This window comes from Myotis nattereri (genome assembly GCF_964212035.1).
Source record: "Myotis nattereri genome assembly, chromosome: 16".
NCBI classification, from domain to species: domain Eukaryota; kingdom Metazoa; phylum Chordata; class Mammalia; order Chiroptera; family Vespertilionidae; genus Myotis; species Myotis nattereri.
This window is the reverse complement of record NC_138091.1, coordinates 24907569-24923347: the sequence shown is the minus strand read 5'-3', so window position 1 is coordinate 24923347 and position 15779 is coordinate 24907569. Positions and strand designations below refer to the sequence as shown.

The 15779-nt window shown below is 48.4% G+C and overlaps 2 protein-coding genes across 4 annotated transcripts; one reads left to right on the top strand and one right to left on the bottom strand.

The window, feature by feature from the left end:
- The first annotated feature begins 175 nt into the window (after positions 1 to 175).
- TMEM97 (transmembrane protein 97) lies at positions 176 to 8980 on the top strand. Its single transcript, XM_081110274.1, has 3 exons — positions 176 to 930; positions 6765 to 6909; positions 7751 to 8980. The coding sequence occupies exons 1-3, from the start codon at positions 658 to 660 to the stop codon at positions 8008 to 8010; spliced, it is 678 nt and encodes a 225-aa protein (XP_080966400.1). The 5' UTR covers positions 176 to 657; the 3' UTR covers positions 8011 to 8980.
- Positions 8981 to 9080: 100 nt separating this feature from the next.
- IFT20 (intraflagellar transport 20) lies at positions 9081 to 15693 on the bottom strand. Of its 3 annotated transcripts, none has more exons than XM_081110275.1 (6): positions 15539 to 15693; positions 12162 to 12397; positions 11874 to 12002; positions 10599 to 10684; positions 9917 to 10020; positions 9081 to 9495 (listed from the first exon to the last, which is right to left on the bottom strand). In XM_081110275.1, exons 2-6 carry the CDS (start codon positions 12235 to 12237, stop codon positions 9414 to 9416), a joined length of 477 nt encoding a protein of 158 aa, XP_080966401.1. In that variant the 5' UTR covers positions 12238 to 12397; positions 15539 to 15693; the 3' UTR covers positions 9081 to 9413. The 3 variants fall into 3 exon arrangements, with proteins under 3 accessions (XP_080966401.1, XP_080966402.1, XP_080966403.1); XM_081110276.1 differs by having other exon boundaries at positions 12162 to 12341; XM_081110277.1 differs by having other exon boundaries at positions 12162 to 12197.
- Between the last annotated feature and the right edge of the window lie 86 nt (positions 15694 to 15779).

The following is a 15779-nucleotide window of genomic DNA, read 5'->3' as shown; positions in this document are numbered from 1 at the left end:
CTGTGTTTTCTATCAAAATTACTTCTTGCATGAATTTTGGGACACCCTATAGAAACATCAATGATGAGAGAGAATCATTGATCGGCAGCCTCCTGCATGTCCCCCACTGGGGATCGAGCCCACAACCCCGGCATGTGCCCTTGACCAGAATCAAACCTGGGACCCTTCAGTCCGCAGGCCAACGCTCCATCCACTGAGCAAACCAGCCAGGGCATTTCTGCGTATTTTTAGTTGAGACTGGCTGCCTCCTAGCGCCCCTTGGAAGGCTTCCAGGACCCCTCAACTTCGGCAGGACAGGGATCTTGCCCGTCTCACTCGCCCGGCCCGTGGATCACAGCGCACGGTCCTTGCGGCCCTGCCAGGGACAGTCCCACGCACTGGGGCTCCATCTCCACAAACGCCCACGGCCCCGCACCCTGGAGGCGCTCTGCAAGCGCTGAACCGAGGGGATGAATGAAGGGACTAACGAGCGACCGGGGACCACAGTGGGCAGCCGCCGCTGAGCCCCGCCGACCACGCGGTGGGCGCCCGCCCTCCCCACCCCGCACGCCCCTCGGTCCACCCTCCGCGTGGCAGCCAGGAGCCCCGCCCCTGCCTGACTTCCCGACACGCTACATTCAGACGAGCCAATAGACGCGCGCTCCTGCTCAGCAGCCAATGGCAGCGGCCTGCGTAGCCCTCGGGAGGGGCGGGGCGAGCGGCCGGGCGCGGGTCCCGGGAGGGCGCGGGCTCGGCGCTCTTCCCACGTCGGCGGTCCTGGCGGCGAGCGCAGCCTTCGCTCCTCCGCGGCCCAACCAACGGATGATGGGGACCCCGAGTGCTCGGCGCGGCCTGGAGTGGCTGCTGGGGCTCTACTTCCTCTCCCACATCCCCATCACCCTGCTCTTCGACCTGCAGGCGGTGCTGCCGCGCGAACTCTACCCCGTCGAGGTGAGGGTGCCGGTCGGTCCAGGCCGCGCGTCGCCGAATGCGGGGCCTCCCTCCGCGCGCGGCGGCGTTCCCGCCGCTCCTCTCCCCGCCCTCGGCCCCCGCGGCGGGGTTTCCGTTCTGTCTCCCCGGCCTTCCTGCCGGCGCTGCGGCCTGAACTTACTTTTCAGCCCGACGTCTGCCTCGGGGTCCTTTGTCTCCCCCAGACCCGCCCACGGGCGCGGGGGCAAACACTGTTCTTGCAGAAACAGTTACCCCCGGACGCGTTTAAAGGCTCGCACCACCCGGGTCACTTGTCAGTATTTGAGGGAAGCAGCGTGGATGAATCCGTGTGTAAATCGCGCGTTGGATTTGTTTTAAAGTTGTGTTTCTTGGAAGAGTTTAAAATACCGTCTTATCCCAAAGAAATAATCCAAGTAGAATTAGATTCTTCAAAAGGTCATTTGCAGATAGTCATTCAAGATCAGAATCCAGCAACTTCCAAGGCTCAGCAATAGTGACGCCTTTTCAAGTCGGCCCTCCCCATTGGAATCACCTGAGTGGAAACAGGCGCAAAGTCTCATTTTCCTGGTTGGCGGAGAGTTTTCTTTACCCCAAACTTTGCTTCAATGCTTATTATTTCTCCAGACTTTTATTTTTCCAGTTCTTTTCACGCCTGGACCTTGCGTAACTTTCTTCTATGAGATCCCTGTCTTCGGTTCTGTGTGTCTGCAGTCTGTCCGTAGAACTGTGGGCAGGACTGACTTGTAAACCTTTGGGTTTGATTTTGCCTGTTTCTTCTTAAATGCTTGTTCTGTGCACAGCAGCTTTTTTTTTTTTTTTTTTAATACACTTCTATTGATTCCTTACAGAGAGGAAGGGAGAGAGATAGAGAGTTAGAAACATCGATCAGCCTCCTCCTGCACATCCCCCACTGGGGAAGTGCCCGCAACCCAGGTACATGCCCTTGACCGGAATCGAACCTGGGACCCTTCGGTCCGCAGGCTGACGCTCTATCCACTGAGCCAAACCGGCTTTGGCCAGAGCAGCTTCTTAACCTGAGTCCGTGAACCCCTGGTGGCGTATGCAACATGTGTGTGCCTTGCGTTTTCTGAGAGGAGAATCTATAGCTTCCATCAACTTTTCCGGGGAGGAAGGGGGTGTCTGACCCTCCTCAAAAGGTCAGGAGCCATTACTCAGCAGTGTACCCCCATTCCATAATATTTCTTTGTTTACTTCTAGATCCAAGCATAACCGGGAAGTCCTCTGACCTATGTTTTCTTGGGAAAACCTTAGGGCAGTGATGGCGAACCTGTGACACACAAACTCATTCTTTTGGTTGATTTTCTTTGTTAAATGGCATTTAAATATATAAAATAAATATCAAAAATATAAATCTTTGTTTTACTATGGTTGCAGATAACAAAAAATTTCTATATGTGACACGGCACCAGAGTTAAGTTAGGGTTTTTCAAAATGCTGACACGCCGAGCTCAAAAGGTTCGCCATCACTGCCTTAGGGAGTGTGACAGGAGCATGCAGTGGACTCAGACTGGGGACGGTTATTCCAAGAAATGCTGGAGTGTCTTGGGCAAGTCCGGGCTCTGTAGCCTCAGTTGTCAAGTAGGAGAGTTGGGTTAAATTACAAGCTTACGTATACACAGAATGTATTAGTTTCACTTGTTGCTGCCATAACAGATTAACAAAATCAGTGGCTTAAAACAACCCAGATTTATTCTCTTGTATCTGGAGTCAGCATTCCAAACGAATCTTGCAGAGCTGGATCCTTCGGAAGGTCCTGGGACTCTGTTCCTCGCCTCTTCCAGTTTCTGGTGGCTGCCAGTGCTCCTTGGCTTGTGGCCACACACTCCAGTCTCGGCTCTGTCATCACTCTGCCTCCTTTTCTCCTAGTCCAACGTCCCTCTGCCCTACATGTGGATTGCCTTTAGGGCCCACCAGATAACCCAGGGTAATCTTCCTGTCTCAAGATCTTTAATCATGTCTACAAACTCTCTTTTGCCAAGTAAGGGTACATTCACAGGGATCAGGATGCAGATATTTTGGGGGGCCATTCAGCCTACCACACAGACCTAGACAGCACATACTCTTTCCAAACAGGTTGTCCACGCTCTGCATTAGCCTTAGTTGCCTTGAAGAAAGGAGAGCCACGTCTGTAGTTGTCACAGTCTGTGGCCCACAAAATTCAGGCAGGCTGCCTATTTGAAATCTGTAATGGTATAAGTCCTCTTAATATTGGACAAATACGTTACTCCAGGTTATTCCAGACTTAACAGCTGTTAGTTTCTGTATCCTTCCTGACTGTGCCATTCCACAAGTCCTTGCTCACCACTCACAAAATACAATTAAAATATGTCTAGCATAGCCCCATTTAAATTTATATATTTGATTGGGTAAAGTTTTCTCAGCTTTATTTAATGTTGACTTAATATAAAAGGTCAAGGGCCAATGTAGGCAGGATCTGGCCAGAAACCCTGTGTGTGTGTGTGTGTGTGTGTGTGTGTGTGTGTGTGTGACTGTGTGATGCTGTTTTAAAGGCATTAGAAACGGGCGTCCTGGCGTGGAAGGCCTGTGTCTCTAGTCATTTTGTTACTCTGGGGTGGGGAATGATAGTTTTGTTGCTTCTCTTTGTGGAAAATAATAGAAGCTTTGAGTTATTCTCAAATTCTCTTTGAAAACATGCCAAAATTTAACATTTGTTGCTTTTCCTCCAGTAGGATTTTTCCCCTAGAACTTAAAAGCCCACATAATGTTTGGGCTAAAAAATCTTTCTTGGTTTGAACCAGCCCAGCACTTAGAAAAACTATTATGAAACAGTAAGAATTTACTTTGGATTAGAACAGCAATTTTCAACCGGTGTGCCACAAGAATTTTTAAAATATGCAATTCTTGACTTTTTAGTCAGGGACATGGGCCTCTCTTCCCTTGGATTGTCAGATTAAAAAAATGACAACAGCCAACACAACAATAGCTCTCCAGTGTGAGTGAATCAAAATTAGACTTTTTTTTTTTTTTTTTGTCAGATTGACAAACGATATCTTTTTTTTGGTGTGCCTTGGAATTTCAATCATTAGTTTATGTGTGCCATGAGATGAAAAAGATTGAAAATCACTAGATTCGAACATGGAGAGGATGGGAAGCATCTTATAGTATCATTGGCAGCGGGGTGGTACTGCTTCTGTTAAAATAAGGAAAAACAGGTGAGCAGTCAGTCTGATCTCATTCTATGTTAGAGAAGTACAAAATTGGTTCAGCAGCTCCTGGTTGAGAATCCCATGTGTACAGGCCAGGTAAATGTTTTTAATGGATAACAATGTTAAGTTGAGTGAAATGTGACAGATATATAAATGGAAACAGTTTTATTTTTACCTTTTGGGGGGTCTTATTACCTAATAAGAATAGTTCTTATTAATGACCATTTGCATGCTGAGATGTTAACAGGATTAAACTTGAACATCTCCAGATATGTATTAATTACCATCAAATAATCTTTCTGTGCTAGCCTTGTTCTAAAGACTGTATGTCTTAACTCACTTTATTTTACCAGCAGTGAGGTCGGTACTGTAACTGGGAAATAAACGTAGTGGGATTAAGTGCTTGTTGCAGAGCCAGCACTCAGGTCCATGCTCTTCACCTGCCGGAGGCCTGTGCCCTGCCTTCCCCCAGCCCTCCTCCTGGCGTCACGTGGCTGTTAGGTGACTGCGAGCAGGTGGTTGTGTTCTAATTGGTTCCGAAAGCTGAGTGATTATTTTAAATTTTGCTAATCCCATCCTGCAGCCCTTAGAAATTACAGTACTGTACAAATCTGCCTGGATTTATGAGATCGGTAGATCTGAGAGATTGTATACAAATGGAATGGAAAATGAAGTTCAGATGAAGCAGAATGCCTTTTAAATTCTGCAGTAAATCTTTTAAAGCTTTTTTCTAAGTAAATCTGGAAAGCAAAGAAAATCTTCAAAAACTTAATCCAACTTGCTTATTTTATTTATTTTTAAAGCATAGGGTTTTTTAAAAATACACTTTTGATTTCAGAGAGAAAGACAGGGAGAGAGAGAGAAACATCAATGATGAGAGAGAATCATTGATTTGCTGCCTCCTGCACGCCCCTACTGGGGATTTAGCCCCAAACCTGGGCATGTGCCCTTGACCGGAATCGAACCTGGGACCCTTCAGTCGCAGGCTGACGCCCTATCCACTGAGCCAAACCAGTTAGGACCCAAGTTGCTTGTTTTACAGGCAAGGAAATAGAGCCCAGGAGAGGTGCAGTGACCTAACCTGTTTGTGAACGTTTTCTACTGCATTACTATCCCAAAAAGTGCTCAGGAGGAAGCCAAGGGTATTGCTGCGAATTTAAATTTCAAGTCAAGTACACATTAAGAGATCACTTGGTCAATAAATTGGTCATCTAGACAGAGCCCGTCTTGTTTTTAAAATATATTTTTTAATTGATTTCAGAGAGAGAAAGGGAGAGGGAGAGAAACATCGATGGGCTGCCTCCTGCATGTCTCCTACTGGGGATCGAGCCCGAAATCCAGGCATGTGCCCTGACCTGGACTGCAGCCGGCAGCCTGGTGTGTGGGAGTACGCTCCACCAGCTGAGCCACACAGCCCGGTTAATGTGCTAACAGAACATTTGTCCCTGGATATTTGCTTAAAGCTCACTCCCAGCAATGAGACCCTGATTTAACAATAGTGAGCCTTTATCTTCTGACTAAAAATTAACAGGAATATCTTTAGATTTTCCATTGTAAGCTAAATTCTTACTTGGGAAGTTGCCTTTATTTATTAATATAAATACATATTTGGCTTTGATGGCAGGTGTGTTGAAACCATGCCATTTCCAGGAGGTTAAATGCAACAGACTTATGTGGAGAGCCCGAGGCCTTGCGGGGCCTTTAAAAAGCACAGAATGGGCAGCCTTGAGCCCTCTTTTCTCTGCCTGTAGCCAAGTCAGCATGGATCTGTATCTTCTTCTTTGACAGCATAATTATGAGGGTGGGGCCCGAGCTAGAAGGAAGGCTGCTGCTCAGGATTTGACTTCGCCTAGAAGCTATATAGTTTGTGGTTTGGAGCAGTGTTTGTTCTTCTACAAATACCCTACTGGTTTCCTAAAAGAAAAAACTAGAGTCAAGGACAATTTGGCTTGACCTACGTGGCTCAGTGGTTGAGCATCGACCTATGAACCAGGAGGTCTGGGTTCGATTCCCGTCAGGGCACGTGCCCTGGTTGTGGGCCCGAACCCCAGTAGGGGGCATACAGGAGGCAGCCGATCAGTGATTTTCATCATTGATGTTTCTCTCTCTCCCTCTCTGAAATCAATAAAAATATATTTTAGGGGGTGGGGGGAGGAACGACAATTTTAAATTGTCTAAAGTTGCGTCCTCACAGAGGTTCGATTTACCGCCTTTCCATCACTGCCCCCTCCCCAGTCAGACTCAGTTCATTTCTGTAGTTGAGGATATCTGGCCCTCAGAGCTCGGCATGCAGTTGCTGTTGTGAAAGGGCAGGTGTCGGGATGGCTTTTGCATTCCTTTACATGGAATGATACTGTTGGCAGACATGTCACGTTTGTGTTCATTCGGCAAACTGAGTGCCAGATACTGCTTTTGACAGAGGGCCACACAGCTAGGTAAGTGTTGCCATGGAGTCACACAGAGGCTGGTGGCACAAAGGGGCTGCAGGAGCTGAGGAAACATTTGGGTTAGAGCTAGTGAGCTTTTTATTAAATGACCCCTAGGCTGTATCAGTCAGTGGTTGTGCCATCTGCTGCCAAGGGGGTTGGAGCTGCTGCGCCTACCCCGCCAGGTGGCTGTATTCATTGTGATCTTGCTCTTTTGCAGTTGAGGAACCTGCTGAAGTGGTACGCTAAGGAATTCAAAGACCCTCTGCTGCAGGACCCCCCGGTGTGGTTTAAATCCTTCCTGTTTTGCGAGCTTGTGTTTCAGCTGCCTTTCTTTCCCATTGCAACATATGCCTTCTTCAGAGGTTGGTGAATGGTGGGGAAATCCCGTTCCTGCTCAAATCAGGTCCCAGAAATCTTTGGGAAAGTATCTTCAAAGGGGAGGGGAGGGGCCCCTGTGGTTGTGTGAGGGGGTGGAGGATGTGGTGGGACGGCCAGGATGGCTCCTATGAAGGGACATCATGTGGCTCAGGCTAATGTCTGTGGTCGGCTGGGCTGCATAACTGCTCAGCCAGCTGGACATCTCACACACGGGAAACTTGAGGCTCCTTAAAGCTTGAACTTGTTGCTTTTTCTTTATCATTGGGTTTCATTTTTCTGTTTTAGGTAGTATCATGCTGGCTTATAAGTAGCAGCATCAAGCTAATTCCGAAGGGTTAACTTCTTTTTTAAAAAATGATTCTTACAGTGTCCCCATATGTCTGATGCTGTTATAAAGAAAGTAGTCATACCGACATATGTGGTAACTAAGCTTGTAGAGCTTATCTCCCACTCCAACTCCCAGTCCATCTCTGGGCAGAATCTACTGATCTTCTCACCTACATATACTATAATTACGTAACAAACATGCTGCTGTCACCCCCCCCCCCCACACACACACACACACACACACTTCAGACCAAACAGGTTTAACTTTTACTGCCCTAGAGTTTTCCTGAATTAAATTCCAATTCCCACCCTGGCTCTTTGGAAAATTTGCACATTTAGGCAGCATTATAACACATCTGGTTTTCCATTTGTTTCCACTTGGTAAAGGGGATAGAATGGTTCAGCTGAAAGGAGCAGTCAGGTGTCCCGGGGCGTGTCATGGGCATCCCTGGAGTCACGGGCAGACCTAACGCTGATCTCTCTCCCCGACGACTGCAGGAGGCTGCAAGTGGATTCGCACCGCCGCCATCGTCTACTCAGCCCACACCATGACAACCCTGATTCCAATTCTCTGCACGTTTCTCTTGGAGGATTTCTCTAAAGCCAGTGGTTTCAAAGGACAAGGGCCTAAGACTTTACGTGAACGCTTAACCCTCATATCTGTCTACGCCCCTTACTTCCTCATCCCTCTTATGCTTCTGCTTTTCATGTTGCGGAGCCCCTACTACAAATATGAGGAGAAAAGAAAGAAAAAATGAGAACTACACAAGGAAAAGTGCTCAGAACCCATGTCTTCAGTAGCATTTGAAACACACCAGCAGCAGGAGCCATAAACTGTCACCTTCCACGGGCACTGGCACAGACCCGTCACCTGAGGACGGGCCGCGTTCCCCATGTGCCCACGTTCCACTGCAGAATTACCAAAAACAGGACCAGACCAGAAATGGATAAACTTCTAAGAAACACCCTGCTTGGCATTTTCATGAGTTATTTGATCTCAATATGCATGTGACTAAACCCTTGACTCAAGATTCTCTACAGCAAATCCCTATTCAGCAAAATGAGTAGTATGATGTTTCAGGCCATTTTTAAGTTTCAAATTATGCCTCTTCAATATTCATTAAAAACTATGTTGTTTTCTTGCCTGCACCCCTGGTGGGGAGGAGAGAACACAGTCTGCCAGAGGCGTAAGGCTCAGCCCTGGCTGACTTTCAGGCAGATGTGGGTTAAGCCAGAAGGTGCTTTGTTTCTGTTTTAAACGGCTCGTCCCAGAAGGAGAGATTTTTTTAAGCCTCCTTGTTTATCTTCTTTCTAAGCTTCAGTCCTGTCTTTTCACAGACCACCAGACAGGAGTCACTCCTCTGAGGTCTGGTGTCCCAAACCTGACCTGGACGTGTGCTGCCTTCTGGATAACTACATTCTTCCCAATAGTTTAATCATTCCTCCCCGTGTTTGTCTCAGTCAAATGGGGGGACGGCTGGGCATAACATGTCCACTGTATGCATCTAGGGTCTCTTCATGTTAGTACCTGTGTTACATTAGCTTTCTCCAAGTTCATACTCAAAGCTAACTAAAAAAAAAAAAAAAGATTTATGAACACATGGACAACAGAAGAAATTGGTTCCAGTCGATTCCCTCTTGCCTGTTCTGCTCACAAGCCATATTACTCTAATTATTGGGAGTATCCTCTGACTCGTGTCCAGTCCAAATAAAGGTAGCTGCTGGCCATTGCCTGGTTTGTTTTGTGGACAAGGGGCTGGAGAGTCCAAGGTTCTCTTACAAGTGATTAAGTGTACACTTTAAGGGCACCAGGAAAAGAGGTAGATAAGCCATTTGAAAACAATAATTTATTGCTTTTTTTCTCCAAAGCTTTGTGAATTTACAAAAAAAAAAAAACAATCAAAGTTTACAGACTGCTTATTTCAGAATAAGAATGCAAGAGGCGAGAACCTGGGCCACCACGGTCGTGGGGTATCTACCAGATATGCACTGGCATCTGAAACAAGCCCTCCGCCCCAGATTTGTTTTATTGCCTTCAGAGACGATGCATCCTTCACACACCATCTCACATGATATACTTGGGTCATTAGTCAAAGTCACTGGAATGGTACAGAGGTTTTTTTGTTTTTCTACCCTCCTGCTATACAATGAAATTTTCAGTTCATTTCTGAAAAATAAATTGGTCAATAAATTCATTTTGTTCTGCTTCTACTTTACACAAAGCTTCATATTCAACCCGATACCTGAAAAACAAAATTGTTAGAAGCCCTAAAAATGGATGAAATAAACCATGGACTAATTCTTCTAGAGAAGAATATAGGTGACTTAAATGATTCCAAGAAACGGTGTTAAGTGAAGTTAGGGCAAGAGAAAAGACTAGATGTGCAGAGCCCTGAACAGGGCCACCATGAGAAATCTTCCGCCCTTAGAGGGCCTTCTGCCAGCCACCTTTGCCCACTAGCTACCTGAGTCTTCACGCTCTCGAACTACTACAGGTGATTTGATATTAATGTTTTCCATCAAATTTTATTTTTAAAACTTTCAAATAGGATGACAAGTGAGACACTATTCCTAGGAGAAAAATGAAGAATAAGGATAAGAGGTGACTGTTAAGGAGAAATAGACTGCAGAGGAGTAAAGACCTTGCTTTACATAACGCCTTACCTTTCGAGCTGCATTTTCTTTTCCGCTATTAGTGCTTGGAGTTGCTGCTGTTGGGCTTCTCTCTGCTTTGCTATAGATTTGAGCAAATTGCGAGCACCAATGGCCTAGAAGAACAGTGTTGCCAAAGAAGGTCATGGCTTCATTCAAACCATCTTCAGCGTTAAGTCCTCAACTGGGTAAGCACCACTTGGGGGCTACCTCACTGCCCAGAAGGGAAAAGAAGGTTGAACCCCAGAGCTTTGGGAAAGAAAGGATTAACCTCAGGATTCCAAAGTCAGAACTGGCCTAGAGCTCTGAGGCAGACCTAGGAGTATCCCCAGGGTCTGGAACATTTAGTGCTCTTTACCAAGTCATCTGTACTCTGCACATCTTCATTTATAACATGATAAAACCATCTATTTCAGTGACGTGACAAAGGAAATAATGACAAAGTGTACCGGCATATAAGAATTCAAAGTAGGTTAACTGGACCAGGAATTGTTTTTAAAAAACAGGTATAATTGACATGTGATATTTTAGGTGTACAACATGAGTTGATACTTGTACAGGAAATGTTATTTAAAATCTTGTTTTATTAAAAGAACATCCTCCTCAACACACAAAGTCAAGAAGGCAGAAGATGACGGGCTAGTGAACGAGGATCCCAGGCCAATATTGAGATAAAACTGCAGGCTGATCTTACCTTCATCTTCTCATTTTCTGCTTCTTTTGCAAGTTGGTCAACAAGCTCAAGTAAACCACCAACTATTTTCTGAAATTGGCCAATTTCTTTGGGGGAAAGAAGAAAACGATTTTATTTCCTCGGTGTCATCACTCTCCCTCAGTGCTCCCTTTCAGCGGGAGGGAAGGACTGACTGCCCTGCTAATTTGCATCCAAGCAGTTTGGTGCCTGCGGGTCTGAAGTCTACCCCCCTTGGTCTGGACCTAGAGACTGGCCGTGTCCAGAGCTAGACTGGGGAGTATCTGGACTTTGAGCCCCCACGACCAGCTAGCTGCTGTTACCTCAGGCTATGAAGGCCCTGGTGGGCCTATTCTATGGGTGGACCCCATCCTGCCATCTGTCCCCCCCCCCCCCCCCCCAGAAGGTACAAAGGGCCACATTCATGAAAGGACTGCCTCAGGACAGGAAGCTGCCTCTTGTAGCCACAGATACACTAGATTTCAGTTGATGGTGGGGCTATCCACTGTGACCACAGCTAATAAAGAGCTCAAAGCATTTAAGTGCCTAATCTCCCATTCCCTTTTTTTCCAATATCCTTGGGTGTGGTGGAACCCCCACTCCTGAGGAGTAAGCTAAGGCCCAAGAAGATGGGACAACATTCCCAGCATCCAGAAGGCTGGCAATAGAACTCATGCTACCTTCACCAGGCGAGCTCTCCACGGCCTCCAGTCCCCGAAGCTCGGAAATCCCTGCTCTAGCTAGACCTGCTCTTTACTCGCGCCACTGGTCTTGCCTGGCTGCCAGGACAGGAGGTGTTCTGGGTATCTCCTGTTCAAAGATGTTTTCCTGGGGTCTGTTGAGCTGCTTCTAGGGACTCCAGTTAATCAACTTTTACTCCCAATACAGACAAGCCCACTACTGATTTCTTGATTTCCCAAGAAATCAAGTCACCAGTACATAACTCTATTTCCCACTCCCAAGCCACAGTTCTGCTCCCATGAAGTTTAAGGTTTCTGAGAGCAAAAAAATCAAAGATGGCATATCTCAAAACACACCCTCCTCTCAGCATTTCAGCGTCTGCTTTGACTGGTGTTCCCTGTGGGACTACATGAGAGCATAAGAGGGCAGGTAGATAGGTGGGTGGCACATGGGAACTCATAAAGGTCAGGGTCAACCTTCAGGGAGCCAGCAGCTCCATTCTGGCTGGGCCAAGAGCAACAGCCGGGAGGCAGGGGTGGGGCACAGTTGGAATAATTCAAAGGTGAGTAGCAACATGTCTCCCCAAATGACACTCACTGTCCACGAAGTCCTTGCACTCTTCCTTGAGCTCTGTGGTCTGCTGGCTGACCTCTGGGTCCAACACCCGCAGCTTGTTCAGTTCATCAAAGTGCAACCCAGCTTCACCCAGGATGTCCTTGGCCATGGCTGTGAGGAAACCAACCCCAATCCATGATCACTTCCCAGCCATCCAAAGAAAGGCCTGCTTCCAGCCCAGCCCCACTCCTGCCCCCAGATACCAATGCCAAAACCCCAGCTGTTCCGAAGACTCCCCCGTCCCTCTGCCTCCACCTCTCTAAGCCTCACCTGTTTCCCTTCCAGGTTCTCTAGAGAAGATCTGCTCTGAAGGAGTGACAGTAGCAGCCAGGAGGAGATGTGTCATAGGATCAAGGGTCAGGAAAGAATAAAGTCCAGTTGCTTGTCACAGGCATCGTTCATTCAACACATATTTCTTGAGTGCCTACTACATGCCAACATCGCTAGATGCTGGGGGTACAAAGATGAGTGCAACATGGTACCCGCCCTGGAGGAGCACAGTTTAGCTGGAGGAAGACAGACATGTAAACTGAAAAATTATACTGTGTTAAGTGCTTTTACAGAAATATCACTAAAGCACTAGAGAACAGTTAACTTGGCCTGAGGAAGTTCACATGTGAATTAAGTTGTTAGCCATAAGCATATTTATTTATCCCCAATTATATACCCAAAAGGACACGACAAAGCTTTTCAAATGCAGAACTGCAACAACACAAAAAGCAAGTGAAGAGAAAGTCTGGATGAATTACAAATCAGGGTTAAAAAAATACGCCAGGAGTAAGCATATTGCCCACAGTGTATGCCAGGGGTACTGTGCGCCTGCCTGAACCGGGACCCAGAGTTGGGTCGGTCTCTTTCAAGCAGAAAACACAGAGTAAGGAAGTCAGGGCAGGCATTCCAAGCAGAGAACAGCATGAACAACAGCCTGACGTCACTGGAAGGGCCTAGAAGATGAAAGGACAGAGGGTGGAGCTAGGAAGGTCAGAAGGAGCCAGATCAGAGACCCTGTGTGCCAAGCTGAAGAGTTAGGGGTTCTTCTGTCGGCAAGAGAACCAGCACAGACATCTCCCTTCCCAGGCCACCTTGCATTCCTGGTCTAAAGGATGCCTCCGTTCTTGGAAAGAAACACTGAAACCTCACCCTCATTCTGGCTTTAAAATAACACAAAAACAACACATACCTGTCTAGAAAGGAAGGCGATGCTATTCAGGACTAGCCATTGGCCGCCATACCAATTCCAAAACCCCAGGTGTTCCAAAGGCTACCACCACCTGGCCCCACACCAGCCCTCCCTCTGCTCCCACCTCCTCCAGCCCAACCCCCCCCTCCCCTCCCAGCTTCCTGAGAGAAGTTCTGTTCTGAACGGGGTGATTCTGGGACTGACTGCCCAGACCACGTGTACCATTAGAAGATCAATGGTTTAAAAAGCTGGGGTGGCCAAGTTGGTTGGGCATCGCCCATGTGCCTGGGGGTGGCCAGTTGGATTCCCAGTCAGGGCACATGCCTGGGTGGCATGCTCCATCCCGAGTAGAGGGTGTGTGGGAGGCAGTCGATCAATGTTTCGTCTCACAAGGTTTCTCTCTCTCTCCCTCTCCCTCCAAAGTCAATAAAATCTTCAGAAAAAAAGGTGGGGGGGGGGATTAAGTCCCACCATTGCCAGAACTGATTTTCAAGAGGATCAGAAGTCCAGATTTACATATGGAATCTGATTTTTAAAGGAAAGTATCTAATTCAAAAATTCAAAGTAAGGAACGGAACACATCCACAACTGTGTGGGCCAACTAATGCACGTCCACAGGTTGTCTGTGTATGACTGGGGCTGAGCCTGTGGCATCCCTGGAATCCACTCTAGTAAGCTGGCGAGCATCTTCCTTTTGAAACATTTTAATCATCCAGAGCTTCCTTATGATCAGGTGTTTGTTTTTTTTTTGATGTTTTTATTGATTTCAGAGAGGAAGGGACAGGGAGAGACAGACAGAAACATGAACAAGAGAGAATCACTGATTGGTTGCCTCCTGCACGCCCCCCACTGGGGATGGAGCCCGCAACCCCCGCATGTGTCCTGACCCAAATCCAACCGTGACCTCCTGGTTCATGGGTCAACGTTCAACCACTGAGCCACACCAACTCTGTTGATCAGGCTTTTTAAAAATATTTGTTCATATTTTTTAATATCCTACTTGTTACATTTACACATATAGTCTGAGTACTTAACACCTACCGGGGGATTAACCAGATCAACTACTCTAAAAAGTTCCAAGTAACCTGCGGGAGCAAACATCTGCGTCAACTTTTGCCCCCTTCCCTGAGAGCACGAATTTATTCAGAGACACCTATTGGGCCCCTGCCCCGGAGACGGAATAGTGAAGAAAATGCTTTCATGCTATAGCTCCTGAGCTCTGGACGGAGAGTAGACAGATCATCACCAATGATGGTAACAGTATGAGGACAGGCCCAGGGTGCCAGGGGACGCGGCGGCGGCACATGCTTCTTATGGGGGTGGGGTGTCACAAAAGCCTTCTGCAAAAGGGACACTGAAGCTGAGACCTAAGAGATGCCCCAAAGTTTGTCAAGTGAAGGGGGGAGGCGGCATTCCGGGCAGAGGGGAAAGCACGTGTGAAGATCCGGAAGCTGGGACACATTAAACACATCCCAACACCTGGAGGAGAGGGGGCGCGGGACAGGACGCCGCTGGGGAAGGGAGCTGGAGCGGGAGCGGGAAGGGCTCTGACAGCTGCAGGAATGGCCTTGGGTTTTATCAGGGGCTTCATGAGCAGCCAGTGGGTTCTCAACAGAGTGGCATGGTCAGATCTGCCTTTGGAGAGGCCACCGTGACCCAGGACGGAGACCGGGCTGGAGGACACGAGGGTGGGAGTTCATCACGGTAACCCCAGCACCCAGCGTGGGGCCTGCACATAACCGGCACTCAGCAACTGTGGAATGAAAGACTGTGAGAACAGAGCAGGTGGTTACAGTCCCCGCGGCTGGGAGCTGCAGAAAAGTGTTCCGATTTGAGCTGTCTTGTAAGTCGAGTTGTTAGGACTGAGTAAGAGTGACTGAATGTAGCAGGGGCTTCGGGGATGAGGGAAGGAAAGAGTCAGACAAGACCCCCGTGTTTCTGGCTTGAGACAACTGTAGGGCTGAATGCGATGAGTAAGACCGGAGAAGGGGTGAAGGGAGAGGGTTCACAGCTGACTATCCGGTCTCTCCCAACTCCCACGGCTCGCGCGTCTGAGCCTCAGAGCAACACCGGGCGCAAGAGCCGGGCTGAGCTCCCCGGGAGGAGGGCGGCGACACGCTTCCCGCCCCCGGCTCCCCAGGTCCACGCCAGGCACCGCGAGGAAGCTCATCCATGGGGCACAGGCAAAGGGCACTGGGCAGAAAGTCAGAAAGGTCTGGGTGGTGGAACTGGCCGTCTTCACTATGTAAACTCCTTGGACTTATCTGAGCCAGTTTTCTCACAAGGTTGTTGTGAGCACCCGCGCGTAAAGCTGCCGGCCCACGCGGCGTGTAATACCGCTCCCAAAGCGTTGGGCGGAATTCCCACGTTTCTTTCCGCCTGGGACGGTCTTTCCTCGAGGCGCGGGCCTGTCGGATTTATCTCGCCCCGGGCCCGCCCACGTCTCCCGACCGGAGTCACGGCCTACCTTCCGACCCTGCGGCGCCGGCGGCGCGCGGCAGCCCAGGCTGAGGTTGGCAGAGAGCTTCTCTCTCGATCCGCGGCAGCCGTACCTGGCCCGCCAGCCTCAGCCGCTGCCACGGCTACAGGACCTGTGTACGCATAACGTCACTACTTGACACCGGAAGCATTTACCCCGCCTGACCCGCAGAGCCTGCTGGGAAACAGAGGCCCGAGAAGTGGGACCGCTGCCTACAAGATCCAGAGGC

Coding starts and splice junctions, on each gene's coding strand:
- TMEM97 (XM_081110274.1), top strand. CDS start 658: ATGGCAGCGGCCTGCGTAGCCCTCGGGAGGGGCGGGGCGAGCGGCCGG. Junction 931..6,764: donor GCGAACTCTACCCCGTCGAG/GTGAGGGTGCCG, acceptor GCTCTTTTGCAG/TTGAGGAACCTGCTGAAGTG. Junction 6,910..7,750: donor AACATATGCCTTCTTCAGAG/GTTGGTGAATGG, acceptor CGACGACTGCAG/GAGGCTGCAAGTGGATTCGC.
- IFT20 (XM_081110275.1), bottom strand. CDS start 12,237: ATGACACATCTCCTCCTGGCTGCTACTGTCACTCCTTCAGAGCAGATC. Junction 12,003..12,161: donor AGAACCTGGAAGGGAAACAG/GTGAGGCTTAGA, acceptor GTTTCCTCACAG/CCATGGCCAAGGACATCCTG. Junction 9,496..9,916: donor AAGAAAATGCAGCTCGAAAG/GTAAGGCGTTAT, acceptor TTTGTTTTTCAG/GTATCGGGTTGAATATGAAG.